General features: G+C 36.3%; 1 protein-coding gene across 1 annotated transcript in view; it reads left to right on the top strand.

Moving 5' to 3' along the window:
- LOC114648378 (ALK tyrosine kinase receptor) overlaps positions 1-19,812 on the top strand; it is a 1,111,743-nt gene that overhangs the window by 1,009,269 nt on the left and 82,662 nt on the right. The window contains 2 exon segments of the mRNA XM_051925325.1: positions 13,065-13,230; positions 13,655-13,805. Of these exon segments, the coding sequence (XP_051781285.1) occupies positions 13,065-13,230; positions 13,655-13,805 (317 nt within the window).

Below are 19,812 nucleotides of genomic sequence, written 5' to 3' on the forward strand. Positions count from 1 at the left end.
GAGCAAATTATTATTGCTCGAAGTACAGCAAAAATTGTTATTGTACTTGTTAATGAATAGTACATTACATATTATACTGTATATTGTATTACATTAGTATATTGCACATTACCAACATAGCTTATTGCACATGTTCAATTAAAAATGATCTCAGACTGAGGAGATTCAGAGTTCAGAAAGTGTATGGCAGATGGGAAAAAGCTATTTTTTAGTCTGTTTGTGCGTACACGGATTGACCTAAAGCGTCTGCCTGACGGGTGGAGCTCAAACAAAGAATTTCCAGGATGAGTTTTGTCCTTGAGAATGCTTTTGGCCCTTCTCACACAGCGAGTCTTACACAAGAGTTCGAGTGAGGGCAGTTCAGTCCCAATAATGGCCTCTGCTGTTTTTACGACCCGCTGCAGAGCTTCGTTAGCAGCCTTGGTGCAGCTGTTGTACCAGGCCATCATGCAGTTAGTTAAGATGCTCTGTATAGTGCATCTATAGAAATTAACCAGCAGCTTCTGGTTGAGGTCACTCTTCTTAGCTTCCTGAGAAAATAGAGGCATTGTTGTGCTTTGCCTATTAATGCCAAGTTGTTATCAGCCCAGAACAGGTCATCTGATGGTGACTCCTAGAAACTTAAAGCTGGAAACTCTCTCCACAGCATCTGCATTGATTGGTATCGGACTGTGATTGGTCTTTTTAGTTGTCCTAAAGTCCAGAATAATTTCTTTGGTCTTTTTGGTATTTAAGACCAGTTTGTTGGTGTTTCACCATGCTGTCAGATTCTGAACCTCTTCCCTATATGCAGCTTCATTGTTGTCTGTTACAAGCCCAATGACAGTTGTATCATCCGCAAATTTAACAATAATGTTTGATTGGTGGATGGGTTGACAGTCACAGGTGAAGAGTGCATAGACAAGGGGACTTAGTACACATCCTTGCAGCACACCAGTGCTCAGGGTAAGGGTGGAGGATGTGTGTTTGCCCATTTTGACAGACTGGGGGTGGTTGGTGAGAAAATCCAGTAACCAGTTGCGTATGGACAGAGCAAGTCCTAGTGCATAGAGTTTTTTTTGATCAGCTGGTTAGGTATGATGGTATTAAATGCAGAGCTGTAGTCAATGAAGAGCATCCTAACATATGTGTTGGGCTTTGCCAGGTGCGATAGGGCAGCATGTAGAGCCACACAGATGACGTCCTCAGATGATCTGTTTGACCGATAGGCAAACTGGTGTTGGTCTAGATCAGCTGGGATGGAGGCTTTGATTGGGTGATTACCAGTTGTTCAAAGCACTTTGCGATGACAGGGTTGAGAGCGACTGGCCAATAGTCATTAAGACAGGTTGTCCTCGGTTTTTTGGGAACTGGTACAATGGTTGTGGAGTTCAGGCACAAGGAGACTACACCTGAGTAGTTAGAGAGGTTGAATATATGTGTAAATACTTCCGCTAATCGGTCAGCGCAGGCCTGGAGCACACGTCCTTGCACATTATCAGGACCTGCTGCCTTTTTTGTATTGATGTTTTTGAGTGCCTGCCACACATCATGTATGTGTACGACCAAAGGCTGTGAGTCTCCGGTCAGGTCGAAGCTGACTGGAGGCTGGTTATTGTCCTTGTCAAACCGTGCAAAGAAACTGTTAAGTTCCTCTGCTAGGTTGGCATTGTTATTGGCCAGTGTGTATTGTACATCATTTTTCTTTTTGTAATCCGTGATTAATCTGATGCCTTGCAACATCTGCTGTAAGTCTGAGTTACTGTCAAAGTCCTCCTCAATAATGAGAAATACATGGAATAAATTCAGGGAGCTGTACCATGCTAAGGAATGGTGTAACACATCTCATTTACTATATATTCATATATATTCATAGAATATGCATGTATACGTATGAAGGTACACTCTGCTGAAAAGACCATTGCCTGTCAGCTTCCATCTCTAAAGGACTTGCTCACTGCCAGGGCAAAGAGGAAAGTGGGTAATATTTCTGCTGATTCCAGTCACACAGGCCATCATCTTTTCAACAAACTGCCCTCACTGAGGAGGTACAGGTCCATCATCATCCTGAGTACACACTAAGTCCACACCTTCTTTCCAGTAGCTGTACAGCTTTTTAAGCCCCATTTTGCATACAGATCACTTATCAATCCGGTTATAAATCTCCCACTGGCCATGTCTGAATGTTTCTCTCCTCTGTTTGCACTACTTTAGAAAACCTGAACTTCAATCTATATTTAGTTTTTACAATCAATATTTGTTGTTGCACTATATCAGGTGTTGGTCTGTCTTTTGCACATGCAGACATTTTACCCTACTGTCAAATTTCACTACATCATCTGTTCCCAGTCAATAACTTGTTTTGGCACTATATCAGGAGTTTGATCTTTTTTTTCTCTCTTCTGTGTAATCTACACATTCTTATAGCACATTGTAGGTGTTCACCCCAATTACTGTTGGTACACTTAGTTCTTGAAAATGTTTAGGCATCATGTGGTTGCTTGAAAATGTTTAGGCACTGTGTTTCTGTAAAATTTAGTTAATTTTGTATTGTATACTGAGTGTATTTGTTGGCACTGCACCACAACCAATTCTGGTATGTTGCACAAACTGACAATAAAGTGTTCTGAGATCTAAATATACATACACATATGTGATTAAATATCTGTATTAATTTATATATTGTAGACTTGGATTTCAATACTTCATTTAAATTAAAATTTGATTACACCAATTGTTACTCCACTTACTTGGCCTTCACCTCACTCTACAGACCACATCCCCACCCTGCTATTTCTTCTACATTTTTGTTGCATATTTTAAAGTAAAAATATGATTTGTGGTCACGTTTCTGAGTTGTAACAGCAGCATCATTCATGTGCATAAATAATGTGAAAACAATAAGAGCACATTGTAGTATCTCTTCAAACCGTATGGGAGGCTGCATTGTCATGCAGTTCCCAATTAAGTGTGCACATCCCTTTAGACTGCAAACACTGAAAAACAATTTTCCAGAAACAATCAAAGGAAATTCATAATGGAACACTAGTCCACAGAATACCATGGTAATTTTAGCCATGCATTGAAAGGAAATTATACTATAAGAAATAAGTGGAATTAATTGGTATTTTTAAAAGGGTATGTTCAAACACAAAGGACAAAGGACACATTTATAGATGGATGAAATAAGAGATATATTATACAGTCCATTTCATATGTATTTGGACAGTGACACAATTTTCATAATTTTGTCCGTGCCCATCACCACTTGGATTTGAAATAAAGCAGTCATTACACTCTGTGGTTCAAGTGTAGACCTAAAGCTTTAATTTAAGGGGTTTACCAAAAACACCATATGAGCCATTTATTAATGACTGCATAGAATCACCACCACCCCCCTTATTTCCAGGAGTTCAAAAGTATATGGACATTTAACTGACAAGTTGTTTCATAACCAGTTATGAGCAGGTCACTCATTATTTAATTAACTATTAAACAGATCTGGAATTGATTCCAAGTTTGGAATTTGCATTTGGATGCTGTCACTGTGATCTCTCAATATGAGGTCCAAAGAGCATTCCTGCAAGTAAAAACATTCCATCATTAGGCTGAGAAAAAAAAAAGCTTTAGGAGTGGTCAAATCAACTATTTGGTATATTCATAAAGAGAAGGAACACTGTGGTGAACTCAGCAACACTGGAAAACCACAGAAGACGACTGTGCTGGATGAATGCAGAATTCTGTCCTTAATAAAGAAGAACCCCTTCACAACATTTAGCCAAACCAAGAACACTCTCGAGAGATAGACCTATCATAGCCAAAGTCTACAATCAAGAGAAGACTTCACGAAAGTAAAAACAGAGGGTTTACCACAAAGTGCAAGCCACTGGTAAACCTCAAGCATAGGAAGGAGAGATTAGATTTTGCCAGAAAACATTTTTAAAGAATTTTCAACCAAATAGTAAAAATGATTATTATATTTATAATTATGTTAGTTTGTCCAAATACTCTGGAGCCCCGGAAATAGTGGAAATGGCTTTTCTAAACAGCTCATACAATATTTTTGTTAAACTCCATGAATTAAAGCTGAAAATCTATACTTCATTTCAACTGATTATTTTGTTTCATATCCATTGTGGTAGTGTACAGAGTAAAAATTATGAAAAGTGTGTCACTGCCCAAATGCCTATGGGCCTTACTGTATTATGAAATCCAGTGGGGTAACTGAAGTAGGTAAAGAGCCAGTTAGGTTTAGGCTATAGAATGTGTGTAGAAGAACCTCTGAATTTAGTCAAATAAAAGTAGATAGTATTAATTTAGGCTGCCACCATTTATGTTTACATAGTTGCCCTTTCTGTTGTAATCTGCAGTTTTCTACCAAAGTATTAACCTTGTATGTGAAATACACTAAAATTGTAACCTTGTATTCCAATCATTCACATTTTTAGTGTTCATCAGTCATTCTTCAATTATGTTCTGTCCAAATACAGAACATAACTTACTACCTCAAGTTTTGTATTAGGCCTGTACTTTTTATTTCACTGACTTTACATGCATTTTAAGAGATTTGTGCAATAATATAATAATAGACATGGATCTCTCCTTTTTCATTTTTGCAGTTATTTCATTTTAAACTGTAGCCGCTTTGCTAGCAGATTGATCCTGGCTGAAAGGTATTAAAGCAATGCAGCTCTTTGAAGCAAAGAAAGGAAAATGAAAGAGTATTGTTTAAAGGTAAATTGTGTTCAGTAACAGTCAGGGATTAAAGAGGATGTTCCAAGGTCGGCCATCAGGGGTTTGGGTTTCACATCACAAGAGCAGGCAGCAGAAAGAGCCAGAAGTCTGAATGGTGAACACAGATTGATACAATATATAAAAAAAATTATTTGAAAAGGCGGACAGTCCAGCTGTGACCACAGCAGGTTCCACCATTTATTTCTTGTGTAATTCTTTAATGGACTAGTTGTTCATCTGGAGGGGTTTGCTCCTCGTAATAAGGTCAGCTCCCATACTTCATTGTTTTAAGTTTCTTCTAAAAAAGCACTTTTATTCATTTGCTTTTTAGCTTATGAGTTTGAGTGTTTAAATCTTTCTATTTACGGTATATTATTTGTACTGTGTTCATCTTATGTAACTATTTTATTTTACGTCATTTTATTTAAGCTATTTGTGTTTGTTTGTTGGTATATGTGTGTTCATGTATGCATAAGGTTTTCTTTTTGTTTTTCTTTTTAATAATTCCTTATCAGGCTTTTATTTCTTACTGTTACCTCTTATTTTATGTAAAGCACTTTGGTCATCTTCTAGTTGTTTTTAAATGTGCTAAATAAATAAATACTCACATTGTAGCTAAATCAGGTTTTGTATCCATTTCTTTTTCTGTATTGTTTTTTTATGAATAATTAGTGTTTTGAAGTTCATGAACTGCTCCCGCCGGTGTACTAATTTTATTTTTGTTCTTTATTATTCAATAACATGTTTCTATTTCATATTTAGTGAATTTTCCAATTAGCTTTTCTAATTGTGACAAGTCCAAACTCTGGTGAAGAAATCCAATCTTTTCCTTCTTATTTGACTATTCTCTTATTGATATACTGTATCACTGAGCAATATTTCTCCTAAGTTCAGGTTCAAATTAAATACAAATATAATTTCAGATTAACTGTATCATGTATAATTTGAAGAAACATGAAATTAACTTTTATTGAATTTAGCATTTTTGGGATCAGCAAGCCAAAATCCATAAGATACACTGAAAAGGGTAATGGAAAAAAAATCTTTGTTGTTTTGTTTATTTATTGAAGGGTTCAGTAGCATTCTCACTTAATTTTACAGCAGACCAGATGTATACCGTGTAAATTGTGTTAATTACTCTTGAAGCATCCATATTTCTGAAATGGTGCTGCTCAAGCTTTGAGATCATCCTTACTCTTGTAGTTTATTATAACAGAAAATATATACAAAATTCCTGGCCAGAAAATTCCATTTTTTCCCTACCACCTAATTGAAAAGTATTATAAATGGTTAACAACTGCTGCTAATTAACAACAAAAAATTACATTGAACTGATCATTTTCAGTGATAATGATATCTCTTACATTAAATTTGTTGAATACCCACACTATTTCATTTAAAGTTTTTCTCGTTCAAATATCACCCCATGAAAAACAGCTTGCTGAGTATCGTTTAACTGTTTATAGATATTTTTTTCTCCCACTCAGTGTGCTGGCAGGTTAATTAACTTCCTAAGAGTCACACAGTAAGTCACACAGCCTTGTGGCTTGCAGTCCAAAGCATTCGTCACCAGGTCACTCTGGGTCAAACCCTCTCTGAGATCAATATATATTATAAGGTCTGCTGTTTCTTGGAGTTCATCAGTGTCTCCAGTCACACTGCAGTCTGTGGTTGTGCATTTCATTTGTTAAGAAGTAAGATGTTCCTGAGGTATCATTTGCAGAACCTGCCATTACGTAGCTTGATTGTTATGTTATGGTGTGTTGTATTTGTTACTTTAGCGTTGGCACATAATATCGTCTCATAGTGCCCCAAATAAATCTGAAACTGCTGCTAAGTGTGTTGTTATTAGGATCAAAATCATCACCTTCAGATCTGTGGTATAGATTCTTTCATATAAAATGAGCCCCTCCATTTCTAGCTGCAAGTAACATACACCAGGAAGGAGGCATTGCACCTTGGGTTCAGAGCATTCTGAGTGTTTCAAAAATCATTAAGTGCTTGAGATTTTCATTCATAGCTCATAAAACAAAAGCAATCAGTTTTTCAAAAGTGCTTTTAATATATAAATCCTCATTCACGGTAAATGTAGCTAGTTGATACTTGCCACGTTTAGGTGAAAAATATAAGTAAGCAGCCATCATGCATACCTGCTACAATAAAATAAATTCTTCTGACAGGAATTAGTCTGTTGTGCTTTGTAAAGTAGTACACCATTTCTGAAGATGTACAGTAAGCATGTCTCTCTTTCAGCTGTGTAATATTTTGTTGGGGTTATGCTAATTAAATATGAATTCTGAAAAACATGGCAACTCTTTCTGAATATATGCATTATGCAATTTATTTGTTGCTATTAACCTACTGGCTGCAAGTTAATGCTCACTTTTTTGCGTCACATTCAACAGATGAATAGGTTCAGAGTTTTAAAGTTCTCTGGGTTGTAAGGGAGTGAAATGAATCACTAAATTAAGCTTGATTCAACTTGTTTTCTTTTTTGTGATAAAATTTTTTAAGGAAGTTAAACCTTACAAATCAATGTATGTCAAAAAGTAACATTCAAGATATGTAGTAAAACAAATAAAGTAAACCCATACAGCTCCTAGTAACCACTTGGTTCCTTAATATTTACATTTTGTCCAAAGGGTAGCACAATTCAAAATATAGCTCAAATACATTTATGTTAACTTACTATCTGTAAAAAATGTATATTCTTTTCCTTAATAATGTCTTTATTTTGTAATTTCATTTATGCTTTTATTTTAGTTCCTGACAAAAGATACAAAAATGATATTTCAAATCTGTCAGCCATTTAATATTTGTAGTAGTGAAAACATATCAGTTCACCAGTTACAACTGTTGTGTTGTACATTGTGGTTTTCAAACATTGCTATACTGTATCAAAGGAGCCAATATCTACCATGCAAACACTGTACATTCTACAACCTGCTTAATCTGTCATTCAAGAAATGTTTTCTCCAGCCTTCTAGTATTTGTGTCCTGTGGTCCAACTACTTTAGGACAGGCTTGAGCTTCCAGTCTAAACAGAAGTTGAGAAAGCATTTACTAAGCATATGTAACTTAACTGGTGGAAGAAAATGATGTATTTCAACACCCTTCGAGCAACAGCAGCTTTTGAAGTATTAAAGAAATCAAGATACGTCATGTTAATTCTCTCGAGATTTTTCAGATAAGGAAGACAGAAGTTTCATGGTAAGGAAGAGAAAATTGTCAAAGTAAGGTTGCTACACTCATTAATAATGGTGCTGGAGAATGCTGACATATTGCATGATGATTAATATACGCAAGTAAGAATCTCACTGTAGATTTTACGGGTATGAATAGAACTTTGTTTGTTTGCTGTTTGGTATATCTGATCCATGTCAAGACATGAGTTATGAATTCTGATATGTTTTTTTTGACACCAATGTTGCACTCGGTGTTGGTTGACTCGCTCTAACATTATGTGTTACAAGTTATGCAAAGCTCTGTCAGTGCTTTTTAATCAATGGTCTGTTTCTGACTACAAGGCTGCCATTGTCTGAAAGCTTTTAGTAGGTAGTGGCAGAATCTATACAGTGTACTCCTGTGTTGCTGTCTTTTGATAAAACCCAGTAGGACTGGTGTTCTTTCCAAAGTCATGCTAGGTAGGCCTGTCTGCCTGTTTTAATAACACTCATGATACCGTGAATAACTCAGCTGTTAGTCACATGGCAAGGTCATGTGGACCTAAATATTCACAGCGGGGGAATATCAGGGAAGATAGGTAACAGGTGTTCTAATGCCAAAGTGAAAGTAGTTTGATAAATGCATATTGCTGCAAAGTTTTCATATTGATTTAGTACTGGTTGGGCTGAGAAATGTTTCCTTCTTAGTCTTACCTCCTATTACTATTCATCTTAAAGTGGAAATGAATTGATTGTTAAGTCATATAATTGAAAAAGTATGAAATTCAAATAGAGTACAGGAGACAAAAAATACAATAATATGTATATGTTTGCTTATGCCACCATCAACACCCATCTATACTTTCTTGATTTTGTGATTATTCTCTGTTAATATATGAGGACAAAACTGCTCAGATATCTAGCTGTTATTCTAAATTTAATACACACATATTCACTAAACAAAAGAAAATTTAAAAACTAATGACATTAAACATTGTTTGAATAGTCTGCTCCCCAGATGACTGAATATGTTATCAACTGAATGAGCATTGTCAGATCATATTAGTCTCATAATAATAGACATCCTGCTGAGCCGAGTTCGGACTAGTGTTGGTGACTAAATGAATGAATGTTTATATGTCTCTCTATTATAATAAAAAAAATGTTGGGGTGAGATGAGACTAATCCTACGACATGACTTTTTGAAGAGACTTTTTGGAAGGAAGTCCTGTGAGATGGAGACTTTTACCATGAGATTCTATCAAGGCATGCCCTACTTACAACTATTTTCAAACAAGACCATGGTTTTCAGGTGCATTTTAACATTAACCTGGACCGACACCAATCCATTAAAGGGCTTACTTATGAACACACACATACTTACAAAGATCCAGTTTAGAATCACCCTTTCATTTAAATATGGCAGCGAGAAACAACGAAGTCAAACGAATCAACGCAAAAATTGTTACACGGCAAATGATTAAATGCGTATCAATAGACTATGCTGAAGCAGTTGGTGGTGATCGTGTGGAAGATGAAAACATTAATTTACAATATTTCATAGAAAATCTACAAGCGTTAACATCATCCAGTCTTCCACCAGCCGAATTACAGTTGAAAGAAGGATGTATCGTAATGTTATTGCGTAATTTATGTATGAGTGATGGACTATGCAATGGAACAAGATTAGCTGTATTAAAAATTGGTCGAACAATTCTAACCTGTAAAATTTTAACAGGCGACAAGAACGTAATGTAGTACATATTCCGCAAATAACATTAGACACAAAAGGAGATCTTGATATGCAATTTGTATTATAGTGTTTACAGTTTCCCGTGGGAGTAGCTTTTGCTATGACAATTAACAAATCACAGGGACAAACATTCGAAAAAGTCGGTTTATTTATTAGAGAGAAAGAAACGATATTCACTCACGGGCAGTTATACATTGCGTTGTCACAATGTAAATCCAGACATGGAATCAAAATTCAATGTGATCTTGAAGAAAAGTTAATTCCAAATATTGTTTTAACTGAATTTTTAAAGTAAAAGTTAAAATAATGCATATTTAACAATTCCCATAAAAATACCAATCTGTTTAAATTGTATATCCGGTTAACCAAACCCGGGGGTTGGTGAGTAGAGGGCAGAGCCCCCTAGTATTTAGAAAAAGTAATCATTTGCAAAAATATAAAAAGCGGTATTAAGTTGCTATTAAACAAATTTAAAACTCAAGTAATGCAAATTAAAACAGATAATAATGTAAATACATATAATAGGTGTAGCAATACCAGTACAGTCAGTATAATGCCAGTCAGTAATGGTAAGGTGAAAGTTAAATCATGGAATGAGGTTAACCAGTCAGTCAACATCCGTATTGCATTTAGAACAATGAGTATGGAGGCACAAAGAACCAAAGGGTTACGACTATAGTGCTTACTGCTTGTAGAAGATAGCTGTTTCAGCTAAAGATCAAAAGAAGCCAGATGAGGTGGGCTTATCCAACAGAATATGTACCAGGTGTCATCCATTTGTATACAACGTCCATTTTAGGAAATTTTTTTTCTTACACAAAACAATTTCCTTATACCACCTTCCAGGGAAAAAAAACCTCCATGCTCTCCACTACCTCCAGCACAGGCACCCACCTATACAGTACCTGAAAAATTTAAATGCATCCATTTTAGAATATTTTCCTCTCAATACCAAAACTCCATTCTCCCTGCTAACTCTGAGAAATGCGTTGTATTCTCTGACAAAATTCCTTCCTCTTTGTTATCTCTGACAACTATCCTCCCTTCTTCATGCTTGCATGAACTGAATGTGGTGCAAATCCCATACCCCCCCCCAAAACACAGCTTTCCATTTGCTTGATGAAATCTACAGACAGGTAAGTGAAAGCATACTGGAAATATTATATCTCTTTGATGGATTGATAATTCCATGAAACTTGTCAGAACAAGCAGGACTACAGTATAGCTGGACATAGGGAATTCTACTCTGCCCTATTAATCCTATTAAAGTGGTATATACTGTATGTGTTTGAATGATAATTTTAGCTAATGCAAATTTTTTATCATTGTGAGTAATTTTTAGTTATTTTGTGCACATGTTTTTGCATTTCCATACAATAAAGCTTTATTAAAGAGGTGTACATTGTTGCCATTTTCTGGACTGATATATGGTAGATAAATTGACAATGCATATGATCAGCATGTGAAATTCCCCATAGCAATCAGGTACTCTTATTATACTTTGATGTTGAATGAACATTGATGTTTTACTCTGAAACAATGCAATAATTCAGTTATGGAGAATTTTATCACTGTCATGGCATGTATGCATTTAGACACTTGGTGTACAACACTAAAGTGGATATATCACCATGCTAATTAAGGTAACATTGTGTGTCAAAAACCAATTTGCCACAATATTAGTTGGTTAAGAGCATGAAAGGCAGACATATGTTACCTCAGGAGTAAAGCAGGTTGAAATAAATAGGAAACAACCCAACAATTTCTTTCTGAATTTGTGTTTCAGTATATTGTAGCAAGTGCTTAAATGGAAAGACCTTGAACATCAGTTCAGCTGAATAACAGGCTTATTTTTGCGATTGCATATAACAATACCACTGTACTATAACAGCCTAATGAGCCTAATTACCTCGCTTTCCAATTGTTAGGGGTCATGATAAGTGACAACAAATACCAAAAAACATAACTAGCCTCACGTTGCTCTCTTCCCTTGTGGGAATATGGGTCCCTGTCGACCCCTGAACCCGCAGACAACACGTTCTGACACCAGGTAAAAATATCAGAATTAATTTTAATTCTTCCAATGATGTGCACAAAGCACCTCCACCTCCACAATACACAAAATACTCAATAATAAATTAATAACCAATCACAAACCCTCCACTCCACCCAGCAGCTCTGTTTCACTTCCTCCCAACTCCGGCTGGGGTTTTCCACAGTCCTTTTATATTCCTTGACCCGGAAGTGCTTCTGTCCCTCAGTCCATGTGATTACATAGCACTTCCGGGTCAGATGAAAACTTCTTCTTTTCTTTAGCCTGGAAGTACTTACTCCCTAATCACGGGGACAGAAGGAATGATTTCCGGGCTATAATAAAAACATTCTTGCCTCCCTGCAGCATCCCCTGGTGGCCCCCATGGTATCCAGCAGGGCTGTGAAGCCGAACTCCATTGTCCATGATGCCCTGCTGGAATTTGGGCCACCTCCATATTGCAGGGAGGACTCCATCTGGCGGCGTGGGGGTATTGGCCGGGATAAACTGCCGGCCATATATCACACCCTTGTCAGTCAGCTGCTACAATGTTTTCTTGTAAGCTATTGTGAAAAACCCTGGTACCACTCCCCAAACCCCAACACAGACAGGTTGAGACACATGTTCAAAACGGCACACATTTTTTCTTCAGTGGGGAAGCATTTTTCATTCGCTCCCCAATACACAGCACAGTACAAAGCCCCAATATATACATAAATACAGTCCTTTCTTCTTCTTTCTCTCTTTCTTCCTCGCCTCCAGTCCTACTCACAAGCTTTGTCCTCCACCGCCCGACTCTGGCTCCCTCATCGTTAGTGAAGGCGGCTCCCTTTATAGCACACCTGAAAGTGCTCCAGGTGTTTCTCAACCTTTTTCCGGCTGCACTTCCGGGTGTGGCGGAAGAGGTTCCTCCAAGGACCCTGCAGCACCCCCTGGCAGCACCAATGGAGCACAACAGGGCTGTTCCAAGCTACAAGTCCCGACATGCCATGCGGGGATTCGTGGTGTTGTAGCAACCCAGGGGAGCTGCCCTCTTTTGTCTTGGGGGAGAAAATGTCATGAGTACAGTCTCTCCCTTGGTCCTTCCACCCAGCCGGCACCCTGGCCAGGTAATGAACCTGGCCATCCATCACACTATGTAATGGGAACTATATGATTTATTACTCCATAACAAGTTTTTAAAATGTATGATTTTGATTTTCAGGATTTCAGGAGGTCCAAAGGGGGGTCCCCAAGACTATACAAAAAAAATATTTTTTTTAAGGTGTTTATTTTGTTATTGTCTCTGACCTTTTGTACTAACACTTGCTGCTTTGTATGACTGTTTTAATGCATACCTGCCCATGCCTGCCAGGATCAAATCAATCAATCTATCATATATATATATTATCATATGCTGCAGGCAAAGAGTGGAGTTTCCACACCTGTGGAGCAGCAGGAGCAGTCGGACCCACGCCAACCCAGTGTGATAATGCCTATCAAGACAGTGATATTAGTGTGACTGTAGATGTTGAAGGGCCATTCAAGGGAGTCCAGAAGTGGACAGTGCCTGCAACTAACACTTACAGGTAAAAGGAAAAAAAATAGCATGCAGATTGAAACAGACATTCCAGCAGTTTTCACAACCAACTTGCTATTCTTCTAACCTATCCTGCTCTATTTTTCTTATGTCATACGGTATGTGAATCCAAATCATTTCATGTTAAACAAGCTGTGCTAAAATACAGAAACTTCTCAGTCATCCAAAGCAAGTTATGTTTTGTTTCTTTGCCTGTGAAATAGTAAATGTCATCTTGCATACCATTTATTAACTGATAGAAAATAAAATATATGTACTGTATAAACAATTATTTTGTAAATAAGCAATTGTACACCAGTCTATTTCCACCGAAATTACATGTAAAATAGCAGACTGTAGGATCTTAGACCTTCTACTGTATGTAAGCTAAGTCTACCCAGGTACATCATTAAAAGATTTCTTTTTATTTATAGGATCACAGTGTATGGGGCAGCAGGTGGAAAGAGTGTCCTTAACCAGTATGGCCGTTCTCATGGACTGTGCCTGGTGGCTGACTTCATGCTACAGAAAGGGGAGTTGCTGTATATCCTGGTTGGACAACAAGGAGAAGATGCCTGTCCAAATGTTAGTCCATACTAGTTAAAATCTACAAGTAGTTATGGGGGTCAGGGGCAGGATGGGTGATGGGGTTAAATCACAGTCAACCAAGGCATCAAAACGTAACTGCACCAGATCATTAAAAGCAACATTATATCATAAGATGTACCATAAAATTACTGCATTTCTATCACAGCAAGCCTGCAATTAGCACAGAAGTAACTATGCAGATAAAGAATCACTGTAGTGTTAGAAAATAATCTGCAAGGAAAACAAAGCCAGCTTACTATTCTGTTTGTTCAGAGTTGCGGAAGAAGGTACAGCTGTGCAATTGTAATGCACATTTTTTAAATGCTCTGTATGTAGCCAAGTCTGGATATGTTGGGAGCAGCATTCTGCAAGTGTGAAATTAAAAATATATATATATATAAAAAAACAAAAAAACAAAAGAGGACACATTTTATACGGTAAATGACATATAGTGGAACAGAGTGATTTGCAGAGTCCCAAAAACAGTTGCAAAGTAACTGCAGGTTTTTAACATTAAAAAAAAAAAGGATGGAAAAATACAAAATATTACTTGTAGCAAAAGGGAGGGATTTAACTCCATTCATCAGAGAGTTTGGGTCACAAGTGAGACGCCACCTTCCGGAATCAGCTGGTTTTATAGGCCCTGAAATGGAAGGGGTGGGGCTTGCAGGGAAGATGTGGAGTAGTCAGTCAGTTTCCTGGAGCATCCTCTTGGAACTGCATGAAACTTGTTCTGGGATGATACTGTCTATCTGAACATAGCCAGCAAGTTGGTCCTCAGATGCTCATACATGATGATGCTGTAAATAATATATAGACTAGTGCACTGTAGAGTTACCATTTTTTTGTGTAATCAGTTAATACGTTTTACTGTAAATAACCATTGTGAAAGCTAGGGGGTGCCACTGAGCCCTAAACACAAAACAAGTCCCAGGTTCAAATAAAGAGGGGAATTTATTACAGAATATCTTTTATAACAATCACACAGGTTGTCTCCTTTTTTCTCTCTCTCACTCCACACTTGTACTCCTCCAAGGCAAGCAAGTGCATGTACTTAATGTATTTTGTCAGTGGGTACTGCAGGCTTAAGAACATAAAAAACTACTTAAATAGTGTAATTTTTTTTTAAAATAAATGCTTCACCAGATTGCTTATTTTGCATGGCTGGCTATAAGTTCAAAGTTCAAATACTGCACCCTAATAACACATCTATGGACTACATTGATGTGAACTACCATGTGCACCCACATTATGTATGCCAGTTTGCAGTATAGTATATTTCTGAACTTGTTTATTCATACAAACTGTGGAAAGAAACAGTTCCCAGAGCAAGGCCTACTCAGTTTTGAAGAGCTAGAAAGAGCAATTGAGTACTTCTGATGAAATTACTTACCTTGCCTGTGTTCCTTGATAAGAATACACCTGAAATGGCATGGCTTAAATCTTCTGCAAGAATTAAACTGGAATTGTTCTTGTCTCATTGTCTGTGTGTTGTAATGGAGTGCAAAGCAGGGATGCAAGTGTAGGCATTTTAACATTGTGCAGAACATGAATTGGACTATGCAGTTCTGACATGGTAAAAATGCTACCACCAATGACACTAGAACAGCAACAGTAGGAGATGCTATGCTACAACATTATGGAAAATGATGAATTATATTACTCTTGTGACAGGGAGTGGGATAGACAAATTGGAATCTTCAACAAAGCTATTAGTTGGCAACAAGGAGTTCTGCTAACTTAACAACTCCCCATTATAATAGACCTGTGACCTGCGGGTGATACATTATTTTAAGGTAGGATTGGGGTTCAGGATTTTAGGGACACTTGTAATCACTAGCCAGGGAGAGTTCTAATAGTAAGACTCCAGGAGTAAACTGCACCATTCCTGGCCTTAGAAATGGCAAGTGGGTTTCCTGGAAGTAGTTCTTGGTCATGAATTAAAAGCTTCTTCTAGCTTTAAAGCAGGTTAAGTTGAGTCAAGAGGATTAGTGTTTCCAAGAGCTCAAACAGCAAACAGAAGACAGACCAGTGTACAGGTAGAAGATGGAAACATTACAAAGGAGAAGACTTAACATAGCAACAATCAGGTAGGTAGATGGACCAACCATCCAAATTGACAGTTAAAAGTTGTTAAGGCAAGCTTGGAGTGGCATGTAGGTTTGCGGTTTCTGTTTTGTTACTGTATGTGTAACTTTTTAAACTCATTTTCATTGTTTTGGACCTGCCAGTGGGTCTGAATAATAATAAAAAAAAAAAAAACGGAGTAAAATCCTTCATTTCCTCATTAGTATAATTAAAGTACAGTGTTTTGCCATTTAAATTCAGTATTGCTAACACCACTACCACATTGAATGTTTTCTTTCTTCCCCCGATGATGGCTGAATTTGACAGACAGACTTTTTTTTTTTTTTTTTGTGAAGTTGTTTTTGTATCTTTCAAGTATTGGTGATGCATTTTGGATGCACAGTATAATTTCTTTAACAACTATATATATATATTCTGACAGTATAAATCTGCAGTCCAAAATTATTCATGGGCCATGGTCTTCAATTATGGATATGTATGCTATAGATACTTATTTGAAAACAGTAAAAATGAAGAAAAAGAATCCTGTTATTTGAACTGCTTCAAAACAGTAAATCTAGAAATACGACATAGATATTTCATCATTTTTTATTCCTGGGTTTACCTGATACATTCACTGACTCTTTATAGATTTTGGACACTTATTCCAATATCTATGGAAATAAGAAAAACATTCAAAGTGCATTTTTTGGTTAAAGCATTACTGAATTTTGAAACTTATTCTGCTGCAAAATATGTGTACAACATAATTAATTCTCTAAGTGTAAACATTGTAAAAAAGAAATGTCTGACCTTTATTTTGAGGGATTAAACATTTGAATATTGAGTGACGTATGTTGAAATTACAGCCAGTTAGATCAAAGTAGCAGAAAACAGACTTAAATGAGGCTGAGTTTAAAGGATTAAGTTTGTTGATGCATGTACTCTTCCTGTGACTTAAGAGTATACTTAGAATTTGTTTCTAAACAAGTTTATAGAGCCATTACTGTCATGTATTCAGTGTAAAGTGAAATTTTCATTTGCATACACTAATCAACATGAAACACCTTCCCACTTTTTAAAACCGTAACTAGTGAAATATTGGATCACTCAAGCTAATCCAGTAATCCAAAGAATCATTTCCAAGTTCCAAAATAGACAAGCAAAAAAAGGTCAGATTTGCCAGAAGATTGTCTACTCCCTGACCAGTCACCTTTTACTAATGTCAAAGTTGACTATTTTGGACATTTTCAAGTTAAAAAGAGGGTGAAGCTTAGTCGAGAGGTATGGAGTAATTTTCACTTTCCAAACATCAAGAGCTACAGTATATGCACGCAGGACTTGCACACAGTTTATACACTTATTCCTGCCTAAAAGCCATACATTGTTTCATTTGTAGAAGAGGGCAAGTTAAAGTCATGCATTCAGATAATGGACAAATTTCATTGGTGAAGCAATTGACTAGGTCAAAATAAGCAACCTGATGATTAAGAATGAAATTAAAGAGTTACGGGGTGCATCATCAAGACAATGCCAGATGCCGAAGATATAGTCAGAAGAGGTTTTATGCAGACCAAAACCAGCACACTAGACAGACCTATAAACAAGCTTTGTCTGCTTCAAGAAACAGAAATGAATTGAAATAGATCTTAAATGTTGTGTGCATATATTTTGTTAAAGTTTTTACATTTAATGTTTATGAGTAAGTTCTGGCTCTTATTCAAGTAATATGCGTACAGCATAAACATTTAGTGGCCAGAAATATGAGAGCCATTTGTTAGTTAGATTATGTTAAATTGATAGAAGTATTTTCCTAGCAATGTTAAATTTTTTTCCTATATATTAATGCATAGTCAATGGAGAGTTTGGTTAAAACCCTTACAAGCTAAATTGTAAATGAAATATTCTAATTATTTTGTCATCATTGTGACTAAAGACTGGTTCAGTTTATGATCTCCCTTGAAGTTGGTAAGGCATGGAGCATAAACAGTTTCATATTGAAGCCAAGCCTATGTATGCTTGCCATGGAAAAAGTAACACAACTTTTAAGTATAGAAAGTAACTGAAGTTTAAATGAGAAAGCTCAGATTGGCAATGATACCGAGAAGATAATTTTTTTCCCTTTTATTTTGCATGTGTAATGACTTTTTTGGAATTTTTGTGATTTAGTATTATTAAATATTCACTAAACCTTTTAAAACTAACTTTATTAGACTGAGGAATTTCTTTTATTATGTGTTTGACTTATCACTCCAACTCCGTATCTACTTGATTTTGGGAACCTAGAAAAGATGCAGCTACACTTATTTTGGTTTTATTCTTACTTCTCATTATTATTAATATTATTATAAATGTCTAAAAATTTTGAAATATTACACTTTGCTTTTTCATTTGGGACTTTTGTTTCCCAGCCTGCATTTATCTCTTTCTTGAAGACCCTTGCGGTCTATTGTGTTTACCCCTCACTAAAGTGCAATTTGTCTTAAATGGAACAGAGGGCATGCTTATAAAACTTGTCAGCCTATTTTGTTTATTTATAATTTATATGGCTAGAAGAAAACATATTGTGCTTACGTTATTAGCAAAAGAAGGCAACAATGAGAATGTTTAGTTGCACTATGTTTCAGAGAGTTTGGTTTTATAAACTCATTATTCATTTGTTTTTCTCTTGTGATTTACCATCTGTTTTGGACCAGGGAAAACATAATAAATGCATTAATAACAACTAACATTAAAGTTCACACATTACTCTCCCAGTTCAACATTTGAAATGAAATTTATCAGTAAAACTTCATGAAAAAAATCCAAATACAATAAAATGAGATGGTTAATGAAAGCGAAATTGTTATTATGTCAGTTACAACTTCTTGTTGAAGATTGTGTCTGAAAACAAAATAAAAAGAAGCATACTTTTACTAATATCAGTTGCTTGTTGAACCGTTCAAACATTTTCTTTTCATCTAGATTTCAAGTTGAAATCATTCTGAGTTCATTACGGCACCATGTCTGTGACATTTACTAACTTTTCACGCTGCACTTTTTCAACATCTTTTAATGGGTGTCTACTTTCAGGGTTGGTTCTTTCCTCACACCTGATGCTGCCACATAGACTTTTTTGTCCTGCAGCTTCATAACTGAACTGGTGGAGTTAACATCCACTGGAGATGTAACATTCTTGTAGCATCTATTCATACATTTTTTCCACATATGACTTTCAGAATTAATAATTCTATTATAATATTTTTTTTATAAAAGACAAATGGGCAGATGTCAATTGTTCAAATTTAGAACTTGTATATTTCCAAAAATATGCTTATAAATGCTTACATTGTTCCAAGGTTAGATTTCAGTCTTATTTGCATAGAACAAAAATAGCAGTCTTACATTTTCCTAATCCTGACTAATGACAACATTTTCAGGAAACACTGGAAATGTATATTTATGGGAAAGGCTATGTTGCAGAATCACAGCACTTTGGACCACATGGCATGCTTTTTGAACAGGTTTCAGCTTTATTTCATAGCTTAAAAGTAATGTATTAGACTGATTGAACATCTTAATTTTGCTTGGAGTAAGTAAGCATTTATGTATGCAGTCTCTGCAGTGGTTTGGTGCCTCTTCCACGTCTAATGCCCCACTTGATAATATTGCTTCCATGACACCTTTTGACATGGATATCTAAGAGTGGCTTTTGATACTGGATTAACTCATCAGGACCTTGAATAATCTTTTCTTCATTCTTTTCACTAGATAAATTAAGTTGTCTTTCAGAGCCCTGTGAGTATAGGGCAGGGGTAGGCAACGTCAGTCCTGGAGAGCCGCAGTGGTTGCAGGTTTTTGTTCCAACCCAGTTTCTTAATGAGCAATCAATTATTGCTGATGAAACACTTATTGCTTAAGTGATAGTTTGATGCTTCATTTTAGTGGTCTCGCTTGT

The sequence above is a fragment of the Erpetoichthys calabaricus genome, chromosome 3 (assembly GCF_900747795.2).
Source record: "Erpetoichthys calabaricus chromosome 3, fErpCal1.3, whole genome shotgun sequence".
Lineage (NCBI taxonomy): Eukaryota > Metazoa > Chordata > Cladistia > Polypteriformes > Polypteridae > Erpetoichthys > Erpetoichthys calabaricus.